Source organism: Bufo gargarizans, chromosome 5, assembly GCF_014858855.1.
Source record: "Bufo gargarizans isolate SCDJY-AF-19 chromosome 5, ASM1485885v1, whole genome shotgun sequence".
Classification (NCBI taxonomy): Eukaryota; Metazoa; Chordata; class Amphibia; order Anura; family Bufonidae; genus Bufo; species Bufo gargarizans.
The window spans coordinates 151318626-151332876 of record NC_058084.1 but is presented as its reverse complement, the minus strand read 5'-3'; the positions used below and the strand labels follow the sequence as shown (position 1 = coordinate 151332876).

Genomic DNA, 14251 nt, shown 5'->3' with positions numbered 1-14251 from the left:
GGAAGCTGTATGAGTAATACTCACTGTATTCTTCCTACAGCCAATGCATTCCAATACAGAAGTATTGGAATGCATTGTAAAGGATTAGACCCCCAAAAGTTGAAGTCCCAAAATGACCTAACCCCTCAGGTGAATACTGTAAAATAATAAAAAAAGGGTGTTAAAAAAAAAAAAAAAAAAAAAGCAACTTTTTGTCACCTTACATGACAAAAAGTGTAATAGCAAGCGATCAATAAGGCATACGCACCCCAAAATAGTGCCAAACAGTCATCTCATCCCGCAAAAATCATACCCTACCCAAGATAATCGCCCAAAAACGGAAAACTATGGCTCTCAGACTATGGAAAGACTAAAAGGAGATTTTTTGTGAAACTCACCTGTAAAATCTTTTTCTTGTCTTTTCCATTGGGGGACACAGACCATGGGTATAGCTTAGGCTACCACTAGGAGGAGACACTATGCAAATAAGAAAAAACAGCTCCTCCTCCACTGGCTATACCCCCATGCTCCAACAGGAGGACCTCAGTGCATGCAAAAGCAGTAGGAGAAGGAGACCAAAACCAAATATTAAGAAAACAGAACCGAGGAACACCGCACTCAGGCCGTTAGCCATAAGGTCCCAATAGATGGAACCAACCACTCCTGTAACAGACAAGAATGGGTGGGAGCGGTGTCCAATGGAAAAGACTAGAAAAAGATTTTACAGGTGAGTTTCACAAAAAAAACTCTTTTCTCGCCCATTCCATTGGGGGACACAGACCATGGCACGTCCTAGAGCAGTCCATGGGGTGGGAGACCAACACCTCCAGAGGGAAATGTCCAACGGTTAAACGGGAATCACAGCCTGCAATACATTGCGCCCTAGGGCAGCATCAGCAGACGCCAGAGAGTGCAGCTGGTAGAACTTGGTAAAAGGCATGCAAGGACGACCAGGTGGCCGCCTTACCAAAGTTGTGATGTAGATCATGGATGTCAAACTCATGGCCCTCCAGATGTTGCAAAACTACAACTCCCATCATTCCCTGATAGCTGTAGTATGCCCAGGCATGATGGGAGTTGTAGTTTTGCAACAGCTGGAGGGCCACGAGTTTGACATCCCTGATGTAGATGCTCGATTGCGCTTAGCCCAGGATGCCCCCACCCCCGCTGGTGGAACCCTACCGAATCCACCGAGCCACAGTGACCTTGGCGGCCACCAGACCCTTATGAGACCCTCAGGAATCACAAAAAGGGAGTCAGAGATGCGAAATCGGGCAGTAACCGACAGGTACACCCGCAAAGCATGAACAACATCCAGAGAATGGAGAGCGCGCTCCTTGGGGTTCGCTGGAGCGGGGCAAAAAAAAGAGGGCAGAATTATGTCCTCATTAAGATGGAAGGCGGAGACCACCTTGGGCAAAAAAGAAGGGACTGGGCGCAGTATCACCTTATCCTTGTGGAAGACCAAAAATGGTTCCTTGGAGGAAAGGGCGGCCAGCTCCGATACCCTCCTAATAGAGGAGATGGCCACCAAAAAGACCACCTTCCAGTTGAGAAGACTCAGGGAAATGTCCCTCAGGGGCTCAAAGGGAGCCGTCTGGAGAGAAGACAACCAGGTTCAGATCCCAGGGGGGCAGGGGAGGGACATACGGAGGGACCGAATGCGCCACCCCCTGTATGAAGGTCCTCACCGGACCGAGCAGAGCCAGAGAACGCTGAAAGAAAATGGCCAGAGCAGAGACCTGACCCTTCAGAGAGTTCAGGGACATTCCCACCTCGAGACCGTACTGGAGAAAGGAGAGGACCACCGGAAGGGAGAAGCGAAGGGGAAAAACACCTAACTTCTCGCAAAAGGCAAGAAAGGCCTTCCACGTACGATAGTATATCCGGGAGGAAGTTGGTTTCCTGGCTCTTATCATGGTCTTCACAACAGAGTCTGGGAAGCCCCTCTTCAAGATGGAGGTCTCAGCCACGCCGTTAAACGAGGACGGCTGTAAATTCTGGTGGAAGAGCGGTCCTTGAGACAACAGGTCCTCCCTGAGAGGAAGAGGCCACGGAACGTCTGCCAGCACCCGAGAACCAGGCGCGGCAAGGCCAATCAGGGGCGATGAGTATGGTCGGGATCCCTTCCACCGCGACCCTGCAAAGAAGTCTTGCCACGGAGACACCAGAGCGTCCATCCCGTACGCCTCCGGATCCCGAGCTCAGGCCAGGAACGTGGGAACCTTGTTGTTGAGCCTGGACGCCATCAGGTCCACGTCCGGGAGGCCCCAAAGGCGTCAGACGTCCTCGAATAAGTCTGGATGCAGAGACCACTCTCCCGGATCCACCCTGTTGCCGTCCAGTTTTCGGCCCCTGGGATGTACACTGCAAACAATATTGGAACATGAGCTTCCGCCCACTGGAGGATCCTTTTCACCTCTTGCATCACCGTCCAGCTGCGGGTTCTGCCCTGATGATTGATGTAGGCCACAGCTGTGGCATTGTCCGACTGGACCCTTACCGGGAGACCCGCTAGGAGGGGGGGTCCAATGAGAGAGGAAAATCGCTATGGAGCTCCAGTATGTTGATCGGAAGGCGGGCTTCCACGTCTGACCACACCCCCTGAACCAGCCGAGCCCAGAGAACGCCACCCCAACTCAGGAGACTGGCATCGGTGGTGACGACTGTCCAGGAGATTGGGAGGAAGGATCTCCCTGAAGCCAGATTCTCAGAGAGTCCAGACCCCTCGATGTCCTGTCCCAGAAGGACAGGATCGCCTGTTGCAGAGGCCGAGTGTGAAACTAAGCAAAGGGGACAGCCTCGAGGGAGGCCACCATAAGCCTCAGAACCTGCATGCACTCCCTGATGGAGATACACGGGGAATGCAGAAGGCGAGACACTGACTCCCATATCCATGAGAACTTGCAATCCGGAAGGAATACCCAGGCTGCAGTAGTGTCCAGAATCATCCCCAGGAAGGTCACCCTCTGGGAAGGTTGGAGAGAGGACTTTGGGAAGTTGATCAGCCAGCCGAACTGTTGCAGAGTCTGAACAGTGATCCTGAGGCTGTCTTCGGCCTGGGGGCGAGAGGGAGCCTTTATCAGTATGTCATCCAGGTAGGGCTACATGCCCCTGGTGCGACAAAGTGCCATGAGCGGTGCCAAGATCTTTGTGAATACCCGCGGGGCTGTCGCCAAAGGGAAGGGCGACAAACTGATAATGACGGCCGCTAATGACGCGAGGAACTCCCCTGGAAGAAGAGAAGCAATAACTGAGCGGAGGGATTCCATCAGGAACCTCCGCACCCGCAGGGATTTGTTTAAGAGCTTCAGGTCTAGGACCGGACGCACTGATCCCTCCTTCTTTGGCACTACAAAGAGATTTGAGTAGAACCCTGTACCCTGTTCCTCCAGAGGAACTGGGGCAACGATTCCCCGGACCAGAAGGGAAGAGACTGCTTGTAAAAAAGAGCCGAGGCTCGGGCCGGATCCACCGGAACCAGAGAAGGGAAGAAACGTTCCGGAGGTCTGGAAGCTAATTCTATTCTTGTAACCGGAAGTTACAATTTCCAGGGCCCAGGAGTCTTGAACGTGAGCTCTCCAGACCTGCTGAAAGGAGAGCAGACTGCCCCCTACCGCAGGCGGTGGGGGCCCCCCTTTAGGCGGCGGACTGCTTGGGAGCCTCGGGGCGGGCAGAACTCCCCTGGAATTGTGCCCGCAGACCTTCAAACCAGACCTCCCTGCGCTGAGTGACCGAGAGAGCTGAAACCCGCGCAAAAAGAGTGCGGACGTCCAATGAGGCCTCACAGAGGAATGTTGTCGCTTGGGACATCTGGAGGACGAACTTCAGGGTGTCCGCAGAGGCATCCTGCACCACGAGGTCCTGTTAATGGCGCTGCAACCACACCGAAAGCGCCCTGGCTACCCAGGCCGAGGCGAACGCGGGCCGCAGACCTGTGCCTGCCAGAGTAAAGATGGCCTTGGAAAGAGAGTTCAAACGCCTGTCAACGGAGTCCTGTAGGGAGGACCCGTCCAGGACTGGTATTGCCATATTCTTAGCCAATCTGGCCACCGGTGGGTCAACCACCTTAGGAGGAGAAGACCAGTGCTGCATATTATCTGCCGGGAAAGGAGACAGATAAGGTCGCAGAAAAACGGTTATTAGGGCGCTCCCAAGCCTTTGAAAGGACCATGGCGAACTCGCCATGAATGGGGAATGTGACTGCCTCTGGTGCGCCACCCCTTCTGGAGTGGAAAAGGGGGAATTCCTGGCTACTAGCAGAAGGAGGTTCCCCCTGGATGTCAAAGGTATCACGGACCGCCGTGAACAAGTCTGCCACCATGGTGGAGAGCTTAGGCGAGGGTTCCAGTTACGTGTCCTCGTCCGAGCCGGACATTTCCCCTTCAGACCTGTAGTCCCTGCGAGGGGGAGAGGCTGAATACGCCTCCAGGCGAGGGGGAGAAGCAGAGTCATCCGAGGAGGGATGCTGCTGCGTACGCTGCCTCTTAACGGTTGAGCGTCCTCTGTGGGGGGCACCGGAAGGTAGAGCGGTGCTAACCACAGGCATCGCAGGCGGTGGATCCGAGGCCGCCATGCATTCCATAAAGGCCATGGCCACGCGTGACACTTGGGCCAAGTCCGCGGCCGCCCTAGCTATGGCAGAGGCCCAGGAGGGCTCCGCGGGCTCCAAAAGGGACTGGGCTGGTTTGGTGGAGGGGGAGGAGGAGGATCCTGTCCCGAGGCAAGGCAAGAGTCACAGGAGCCTGTAACCAATAGTGGCAAGCAGCAAACCATACAGGATCCCAGTGGGACCTGAGGAGTCGCTTTAGATTTTTGCGGGGCCCCAGGTCTTGGCATGACGGCAGCAATCCGGGAGTCAGGGTCTCCTACAGTTTTGCAAAACACTATCTGTCCTATCGTGACCTGTGAGGAGCTGGAGTAGCAGCCACGTGTGGATGAAGCGCTGAGGCAAAGCGGAAGCGCCAGAGCTGACGCGAAATGATCCAAACATGAAGTAGACATATGGGGAATGTAAAGTAATAGCAATTTTTTTTTTCTTTTTTTTTTTATAGGCATTACTATGTATTCTAGAAGTAGAGAAATTGAAACTTGAAAATTTGCCAATTTCTCAAAATTTAGCAAATTTGGTATTTTTTTAAATAAATTTAAATACATTTTTTGACTCCATTTTACTAGTGTCATGAAGTACAGTATGTGATGAAAAAACAATCTCAGAATGGCCTGGATAAGTCAAAGTGTTTCAAAGTTATCACCACATAAAGTGACACTGGTCAGATTTGCAAAAAATGGCCTGGTCCTTAAAGGGACACTGACAGGGCCAATAAGCATATTGAGGTATATATATGGCACTACAGGTCTTATAATGGGTATTACAATCATATAAGTATCCCCCCTGTCCACATTATACATACAGTAAACTTTTAAGTTTTATAACCTGCTCCAACGGTCTTCAATCTGCCCAAGGGGCGGCGTTTCACCTCTCTTGCGCCCAGCCAGCCTCCCCAACTGACGCTTTGAAGCGCCGCCCAGCTCATGAATATTCAGTTTGCTGGGCGGCTTCTGCGGTCCCCGCTCTGAAGCGCTGCGCTGAACAGTGCCCTGCGCATGCGCCGGATCTTGTGAAGTCGGGGACAGTAAGCGCCGCCCAGCGAAGTGAATATTGATGAGCTGGGCGGCGCTTACTGTACCGGACTTCGCTTAACAGTGCCCGGCGCATGCGCCGGATCTTGTGAAGTCCGGTACAGTAAGCGCCGCCCAGCTCATCAATATTCACTTCGCTGGGCGGCGCTTACTGTCCCCGACTTCACAAGATCCGGCGCATGCGCAGGGCAATGTTCAGCGCAGCGCTTCAGAGCGGGGACCGCAGAAGCCGCCCAGCAAACTGAATATTCATGAGCTGGGCGGCGCTTCAAAGCGTCAGTTGGGGAGGCTGGCTGGGCGCAAGAGAGGTGAAACGCCGCCCCTTAGGCAGATTGAAGACCGTTGGAGCAGGTTATAAAACTTAAAAGTTTACTGTATGTATAATGTGGACAGGGGGGATACTTATATGATTGTAATACCCATTATAAGACCTGTAGTGCCATATATATACCTCAATATGCTTATTGGCCCTGTCAGTGTCCCTTTAAGGTGAAATACGGCTGTGTCGTTAAAGGAGTTACGACCACCTGTCAACAGGATCAACTCCATTAAACCAGACATACTGTCTTATAGGGTTGATTCTGCAGATCAAAATGATACCACTATTGTGAAAATCAGTGGCAGTGTTCCAAGGTGTGGTGGTGGAATTACACAAATGAGGGCTTCATTGCACCAAGGAGCATCTCCACCCCTTGGTTCACTGAAACCCTTTGTATAAATATAGAATATATATATATATATATATATATATATATATATATATATATATATATATATATATATATATATATCTATATCTATATGCTCTTGTAGGCCCTTGGGCGATAAATCTCAGTGGGCCCCCTTGTGGCATTTTCTTACATTTACATGTACCCCTGGGGCTCCCACACAGTATAATGACCCCACAGTGGCCCTCCATTCAGAATAATGACCCCCTAGTGGCCCCCACACTGGGGGTTATACTGTATGGAGGGGACACTGGGGTCATACTGGGTAAGAGGCCCTCGCTAGCTAGAACTGAATGGGCACCAAAGCAATTTTTATTACACCCCCCCCCCCCCCAATCACATCACAGTATATAAAGCAGAGGGGCGCCTATAGGGTTAATAGTGAGCCCTGTGACATATCTTCTACAGGTCTCACAGCTCAGCTTCTCCATTTGTTATTAACCAGGAGCAGAGCTGAGCATGTTCCACCATAACCCATCCTTTTACATTTGAGGAGGGTTAGCTGGATTAACACATGCTTCAGGTCCCATATCAAAGAATACATGTACACTACAGAAGCAGAGTCTATGCTCCCATCTGACCTGACCCCAACAGCTGTAAATTCTGTTTCCCTGCTGCGGCAAACGGCCCTGTTCTCCTGTCATCAATTCTCAACTCACCCTGAGCTCCATCAGTCACAGTGTTCCTGCTGCTTCCGTCGGACCTCTCACCCGGCCTGGGAAGGCAGCAAACGATTGTATCTGGCAGTGCCCAGGAGCAAACAAGAAAAGGGAAGTCCGGGAGGAGAGTAAGCACGTGGGTTACCCACAATTATTATACAGTAATTACAGGGCAGCCCAATAGTTTACCACCAGCAGCATGTCCAGCACTAGCTAGGGTTAACATCAGAGAGGGGGGAGGGCACAGCAGGCACTCAGCTGCTAACTGATTGGAGGAGGTATTGCTTTTGGGTTCCTCCTCACTATCCTAACTCTCCCTCCTTCCGCCTTCTGTCAGCGCTGCGCTTAGTGACAACTGCAATAGTCAACATATAATGGCACTTGGGTGTTTTGGGATGTGATGGGCCCAAACGCCCCTATCCACCATTGGCGGGGGCCGCATCCAGATGCTGACTCGTGTGTGTGTGTGTGTGTGTGTGTGTGTGTGTCTGTCTATGTGTAGATGTGTGTGTATATATATATATATATATATATATATATATATATATATATATATATATATATATATATATATATATATATATATATATATATATATATATATATATATATATATATATATATATATATATATATTAGGGGTGCACCGAAATTTCGGCGGCCGAAAATGCACCTAATCTGTTTCTGCCGATATTTTTACATATCGGCCGGAAATAGCGGGGAGGAGCTGGGGGCCGGTGCGTTCACTGTGCTCCGGCCCCCATCTCCAGTAGTTATAAAATGTTGTACAATTAATAAGCATTCTATTAATTTGGCCCCCCTCTGCAGTATTACATTCAATACAGCCACATCCTACTCACAGGGCTGTGCTGGCCGGCCGGCCAGACGAGCGGCAGCATCACGACTGACGTCACATGCCTGCGCCGCCTCCTTCATTCAGAAAGTAGGCCGGGCACATGACGTCAGTTGTGACGCTGCCGCTCCTCTGCCCGGCCGGCCAGCATTAAGATGACAGCCCTGTGAGTAGGATGTGGCTGTATTGAATGTAATACTGCAGAGGGGGGCCAAATGAATAGATTTCTTATTAATTGTACAACATTTTATAACTACTGGAGCTGGGGGCCGGAGAACAGTGAACGCACCGGCCCCCAGCTCCTCCCCGCTATTTTCTATTAATCTATTAATTGTACAATGGGGGCTGTGGATGGCACTGTTATGGGGTGGGGGTCTGTGGATGGCACTTATGGGGTGGGTGGGGGTCTGTGGATGGCACTGTTATGGGGTGGGTGGGGGTCTGTGGATGGCACTGTTATGAGGTGGGGGGGTCTGTGGATGGCACTGTTATGGGGTGGGTGGGGGTCTGTGGATGGCACTGTTATGAGGTGGGGGGGTCTGTGGATGGCACTGTTATGGGGTGGGTGGGGGTCTGTGGATGGCACTGTTATGGGGTGGGTGGGGGTCTGTGGATGGCACTGTTATGGGGTGGGTGGGGGTCTGTGGATGGCACTGTTATGAGGTGGGGGGGGTCTGTGGATGGCACTGTTATGGGGTGGGTGGGGGTCTGTGGATGGCACTGTTATGGGGTGGGTGGGGGTCTGTGGATGGCACTGTTATGGGGTGGGTGGGGGTCTGTGGGTGGCACTGTTATGAGGTGGGGGGGTCTGTGGATGGCACTGTTATGGGGTGGGGGGTCTTTTAAAAGTATTTGGGCAAAAAGGCAGTTTCGGTTTCGGTTAAGGGGTATCCTGAATTTTCGGTTTCGGACCAGAATTTTCATTTCGGTGCACCCCTAAAATAAATATATATATATATATATATATATATATATATATATATATATATATATATATATATATATATATATATATATATATATATAGGCGTTTCATTTTGTAATAGAAATTTTTTTTAAAAAAATTTCAGACTGATTATGCCACGAGTCTCATTGATGTAAAAGATCTATATAGGCCAAAATTTCAAGACGATTGTGTAATATTTAGAGGTTGCACACTGATCAGTTTTGTAAAAGTAGGCAAAAAAAAAAAAAAAGATTTTTCTATGTTAATTACTTTTATTGGGAAAACTAGAAATCAAACTTAAAATATTAAAACTAGACACCAAGATTAATAGGTAGTATGATAGGCAAAACGTGTTATATTAAATCAACATTAAACAATGTAATCCCTTCTTTTGTTAGCTTGGTGACAACTTTTCTGTGATGCTCGACTACCCTCAACAAGATTTTTTTTGTTGTTTGTCCCTGATCGATTCTTTAGTCATTTTCCTTAACAACCTGAGTAATACATTCCTCCAAAAAAGCCAATCCTACGTTTGTTTCTGACAGATACCAAAAGGTTTCTCTTAGCAACCGTGAGAGCACTTTTTTGACATCTGCATCTGGGTAAGTGCTCAGAAGCTGTAGCATATCCAAAACATTCTTTGGAGCCCATCGACTTACAATTGCCTCGAGCAAAAAGCAAACATATGAGGCTGACAAAAATATGCAGCCCGTTTCATTCCTTTCAAATCTCATTGTGGAATATGAAAAATACTGTTTAGTGAAGAGGACAATTTTAAGTGCATAAATTGCCTTTGCCATCCACCTTGCTTGATGGAGAGCCCCTGGGATCCTGAAACTCGAATCATTTTTAGACCAACCTCCTAGGTAGAGTGAGTAGTAATAAAAGTGTGCAACCCCTAAATATTATCAAATCTTAAAATTTGGTATATAGCAAAGTCATATGAAAATCACATCTTTGGAAAAATGAAATTATTATATTATTAAATATTTTTCTATCAGATGAGCCTAAACTTAAATAAAAGATAAAAAAACATTACCTCCAACAATAAAATTTTCATCTTTAAAGTCACTTGCTGATCCAGATAAGCTCTTTTTTTCAAACGGCTTATAGTAAGCAAGATCAGTAACCCACTTGCCTTCTTCATTTTGATAAACAACACTTTGTGACTGAAAACCTGCAGTGAGAATAATAAAATATATATATATATATATATATATATATATATATATATATATATATATATATATATATATATATATATATATATATATATATATATATATCCATCCAGATTAGCATACAATCCTAACAGGACCAAGCGAGTCCTACTGAGACTTTAGCTAATCTGCAGTGTACTATGAGACTAGTGATTTATGCAAGTAGCCAACTGGGACCAGGATGCTCTAGTCAGGAGACTGTATTAACATGATCGGATCTACAGGGACTGCAGGTGTTCATAAAAATCTGTCCTCAATTTCAAAAATATGCAGTTAAAAAAAAAAAAAAAAAAATACCCTCATTTATCTTTGATTAAAGGAAATAATGTGCATATAAAATATTCTCTCGTTTATGGTCATACATACAAAATATTCAAAGTGTAAAACATGAGCTGAGCAAGTACAGAAATGCTCAAACACAACAAATGTAAAAGGCACATTCTCCAGGTATCTATTTTACACTACACCATGTGAACAGTATAACTGAGTTAAAGGGGTTGTCAGTTATTTTTTTGTTCTATGTTCCTAACTAAGCAAATCTAACAGCTTTCCAATTAACTCACTTTCTCTCCAGTGGCTGGTTTCTCAGATTTCACTGAGGGTCACATGACCCGTGATGTCAGTTTCTCTCCCTGCTCTGATAAAGGTCGTTTACAAGCCTGTAAACGAGAAGTCACTGTGCTGGCCACAGGCCCCCTCACACTGCTCTCTCCTAGGATTCTTAACCCCTTCAGCTGCACAGACTAGGTAGCTGCAGCAGTGAGGAGACAATGCTGGGCACAGGAGCTGACAGACTAGAGAGCATTGCACAAGGTAGGGGGAAGATCCTGTGTGTATTAGCAGTGTCATTATACAGCTGGGACTTGTAGTTCTACACTTACAAGTTGCTGTTGATTCTCCCAGCACTCCAGGCAGTGTCATTATACAGCTAGGACTTTTAGTACTACACATACAGCATGCTGCCGATTCTCCCAGCAGGCAGACATGTCACTCAGGGCAGCTCTTGTAGCCACTCCCTTAGCAGAGCAGGGGGAGGGGCAGAGATTGTTTTTATTGCATGTAAACAAAGGGTCAGAAGAGAACCAGGGAAATGAGGAAATTTTTTTTTTTTGCATAAAACTTGCTTAGCTATATATTACTGCCCATCAGATTCAGTGCTATATAATTTTTTTTTCCATAAAACTCGGACAACCCCTTAAAGTACATTTTACACATAACACAGAACAATTAGTTTCCTGTACAAGTCCTTTCTCCGATTGCAGGGAAAAAAAAAAAATACATAGTGCCGATGAGGTCAGGTGACAGCCAGCTAGGCATGTCTACTAGAACTGAGAATGTGGGAAGCATACCTTTATCATTACTCTGCTGAAAGCTCCACTGCGATGTCTGCATTTCACCTGACTGCCAGATATCATACCCAGTCTGGTTAGAACAAGTAGGTGATAAATATGTATCCGCTAATCGATTAACATTTCCTTTGCCAGCTGTGTCTAAGCTAGCGGTGTCCACAAACCCAGATGTATGGGTCGTGTGTGAAAACATCTGAGAGAGATCGGTAGAGGTCTCCAAGCCAAAGTTCCCATTTGAAGCTCTACCATCTTTGAAATAGTGGGAGTCCAGTTTTTGTGTTGTACTTGCCAGTGATGAATTTGGATTCCATGAGCTCTATAAAGAAAAAGGAAATTCATAATACAACTAAAATTACATAAATTTAGAGGCGTTTTCCGATTTCCCCATATTTATGACCTCAAGTCATCAATATTAGATTGGTGGGGGGTCCACCCCAGCGATCGACTGTATGAAGAGAACACAGCAATCCTTCAAGTCCATCGTTCTCGTCACCATTGCAGCAGTGAGCAGTGTAATTCCAGCCTCTCCGCCCCATTCACTTGAATGGAGACAGCAACTGTAGTTACACTCCGTACCAGTGAAGTGTATGGGATGCAGGAGCTGGAATTACACTGCTCACCACTGCAATGTCGAGCAGGTAAACACTGCAGAGAATGCAGCGCTGGAAGTCTACACCCCATATGTCATAATACTGCGGTGAGCGGCGGGCCGGTGTATTGGGGGACAATGTTACGAGGAGGATCTGTGGAGGACAAATATATAGCAGTGCGTCATCCACAGATCCCCCAACACATATATAGTAGTGCATCATCCACAGATCCAGCCAACACATGAAAGTGAGTCATCCACAGATCCCCCCACATGACAGTGCTGAACTAATATGCTTCCATTTCCAGCACTGTGTATAAATATAAGGTAAATAATCTGTATGTTAATTCACAGTGTGATTTGCCTACTAACTGGATAACGCAGTATATGACTAGCACTACAGATTATGTTATCATGAAGATCGTGTCCTTCCTGCTGCAGCTCTTTCCCTATAACTGTCACAGGTTTTAAGAGCAGATATGATTCAGACAGGTGGCAATTGGAGGACGGAGATGAACATGCACTTTACTATACAAATTTAACACCAGGGGGCAACATCATAATAAAGTCTCCCTTAGTAGTAACTAATCTCACTACTGGATCATTTTTGACTGGTTTTTCATGTTGATTTCTATTAAGATTGAATAGATGTATAACCCCTAGAAAGCACATTTTCATTTCAACAGTTCAAAATGCACATTAAGTTGAGCAATGTCTTTACAACAATTTTATGTCTTCCATATAATATATACATCAATGCTTCCACTTTCTACAAGTTTCCCTTGGAGGGAAAAGTCAGCAATTCAGACCCAGATGTATACAGTGTAGAACGAATGCAAGCAGTCATCAGAACTCCCACAGATCATTGCTCTCAGGGAAAAAAAGAGATAGAGATCTCTATAGAGATAGAGATAGAATTTATTCAAGTTCATTTTCAGTGAAATACTCCAGACCTGGGTGCAGATGTCTCACAGGCTCATTTGGCTGAAAGAAACGCAACAATAGCAGAGCAGGACATTAGCAATGCCAATGGGGCAACATGTCATAGGAAGGAGCAGCAGAGGACACTGCATTTCACGGTTTTGTATTTCCGGCTAGAGATGGGGGAAGTGTAATGTAATACTTACTTGCTTATCCCAATCAAAATATTGTTGACTCTTTTCTAATCCATTGGCCTCCTTTGAGGTTCCACCATTTCCAACTGGGCCGATCCTGTCACCAGATGCCTAAAAGTGTAAGGATTAATAATTTTTGGGGTTAAATTTTATTGATGCATGTTTTATGCTAAACATAAGAAAAGCAGTATAAAGATAATGAAATTATATTATTTACCTGCTTTGAATCTTCCTCCCCAGCTATATTCCTAGTAGCCATGTCCTTTTTCCACAAGTCACATAGCACCAATTCTGAAGTCTGAGAAGTATTTGGCCCATCGACCATTTTACCGCTTCCATCTCCAGTTTCAGCACCTGGAAAAAGGTAACTCTCAGCTAACTCCAAGATATTAGTGCGAGAACAAGCACACTTGAAGGGGTATACACATTTGCAATGGATGTGAAAACTGATTCTGCAAAAAAATAAGCCCTCACACCGCTATAGCTAGAGAGGGGGGAGTTCTGGTTCTCAGGAAATATAAAAAAAACAATAAAAAGAATATCAGTTTTATTGTGTAAGGCTAGTAAGCCATTTAAAGGGAACCTGTCACCGGGATTTTGTGTATAGAGCTGAGGACATGGGTTGCAAGATGGCCGCTAGCACATCCACAATACCCAGTCCCCATAGCTCTGTGTGCTTTTATTGTGTCAAAAAAATCGATTTGATACATATGCAAATTACCCTGAGATGAGTCCTGTGTGTGAGATGAGTCAGGGACAGGACTCATCTCAGGTTAATTTGCATATGTATCAAAATCCCGTTGACAGGTTCCCTTTAACAAAAAAATAAATAAAATAAAAGTACTCCAGAGGTAGTTTAAAAAGTAGTTAGTAAAACATTGCTGCCCTTTGATTTGCCAGCGCTAATCACATGAACAGTTCTGGCCAATCCAAGAGCAGGGCTGACCTAGAAATGTCTTAGGCTAGGTCTACACGACATTTGTTGCGCGACAATATTTTGAATGATAATCTAGTCTATGGTGTCTGTCTGTGAAGGTTCTCATTTATCCAGGTCATGGTATATCTGTAAAGAATAAATCAAGGCAACTGGACTTGCAGAAGTTTTCTTGAAAACATTTCACTCGTTCTTCCAACGAGCTTTCTCAATTCTGAGTGACTGTACAATAATTC

General features: G+C 46.4%; 1 protein-coding gene across 1 annotated transcript in view; it reads right to left on the bottom strand.

Moving 5' to 3' along the window:
• CEP192 (centrosomal protein 192) overlaps positions 1-14251 on the bottom strand; it is a 175616-nt gene that overhangs the window by 97296 nt on the left and 64069 nt on the right. The window contains 4 exon segments of the mRNA XM_044292847.1: positions 9848-9985; positions 11378-11693; positions 13094-13192; positions 13299-13435. Of these exon segments, the coding sequence (XP_044148782.1) occupies positions 9848-9985; positions 11378-11693; positions 13094-13192; positions 13299-13435 (690 nt within the window).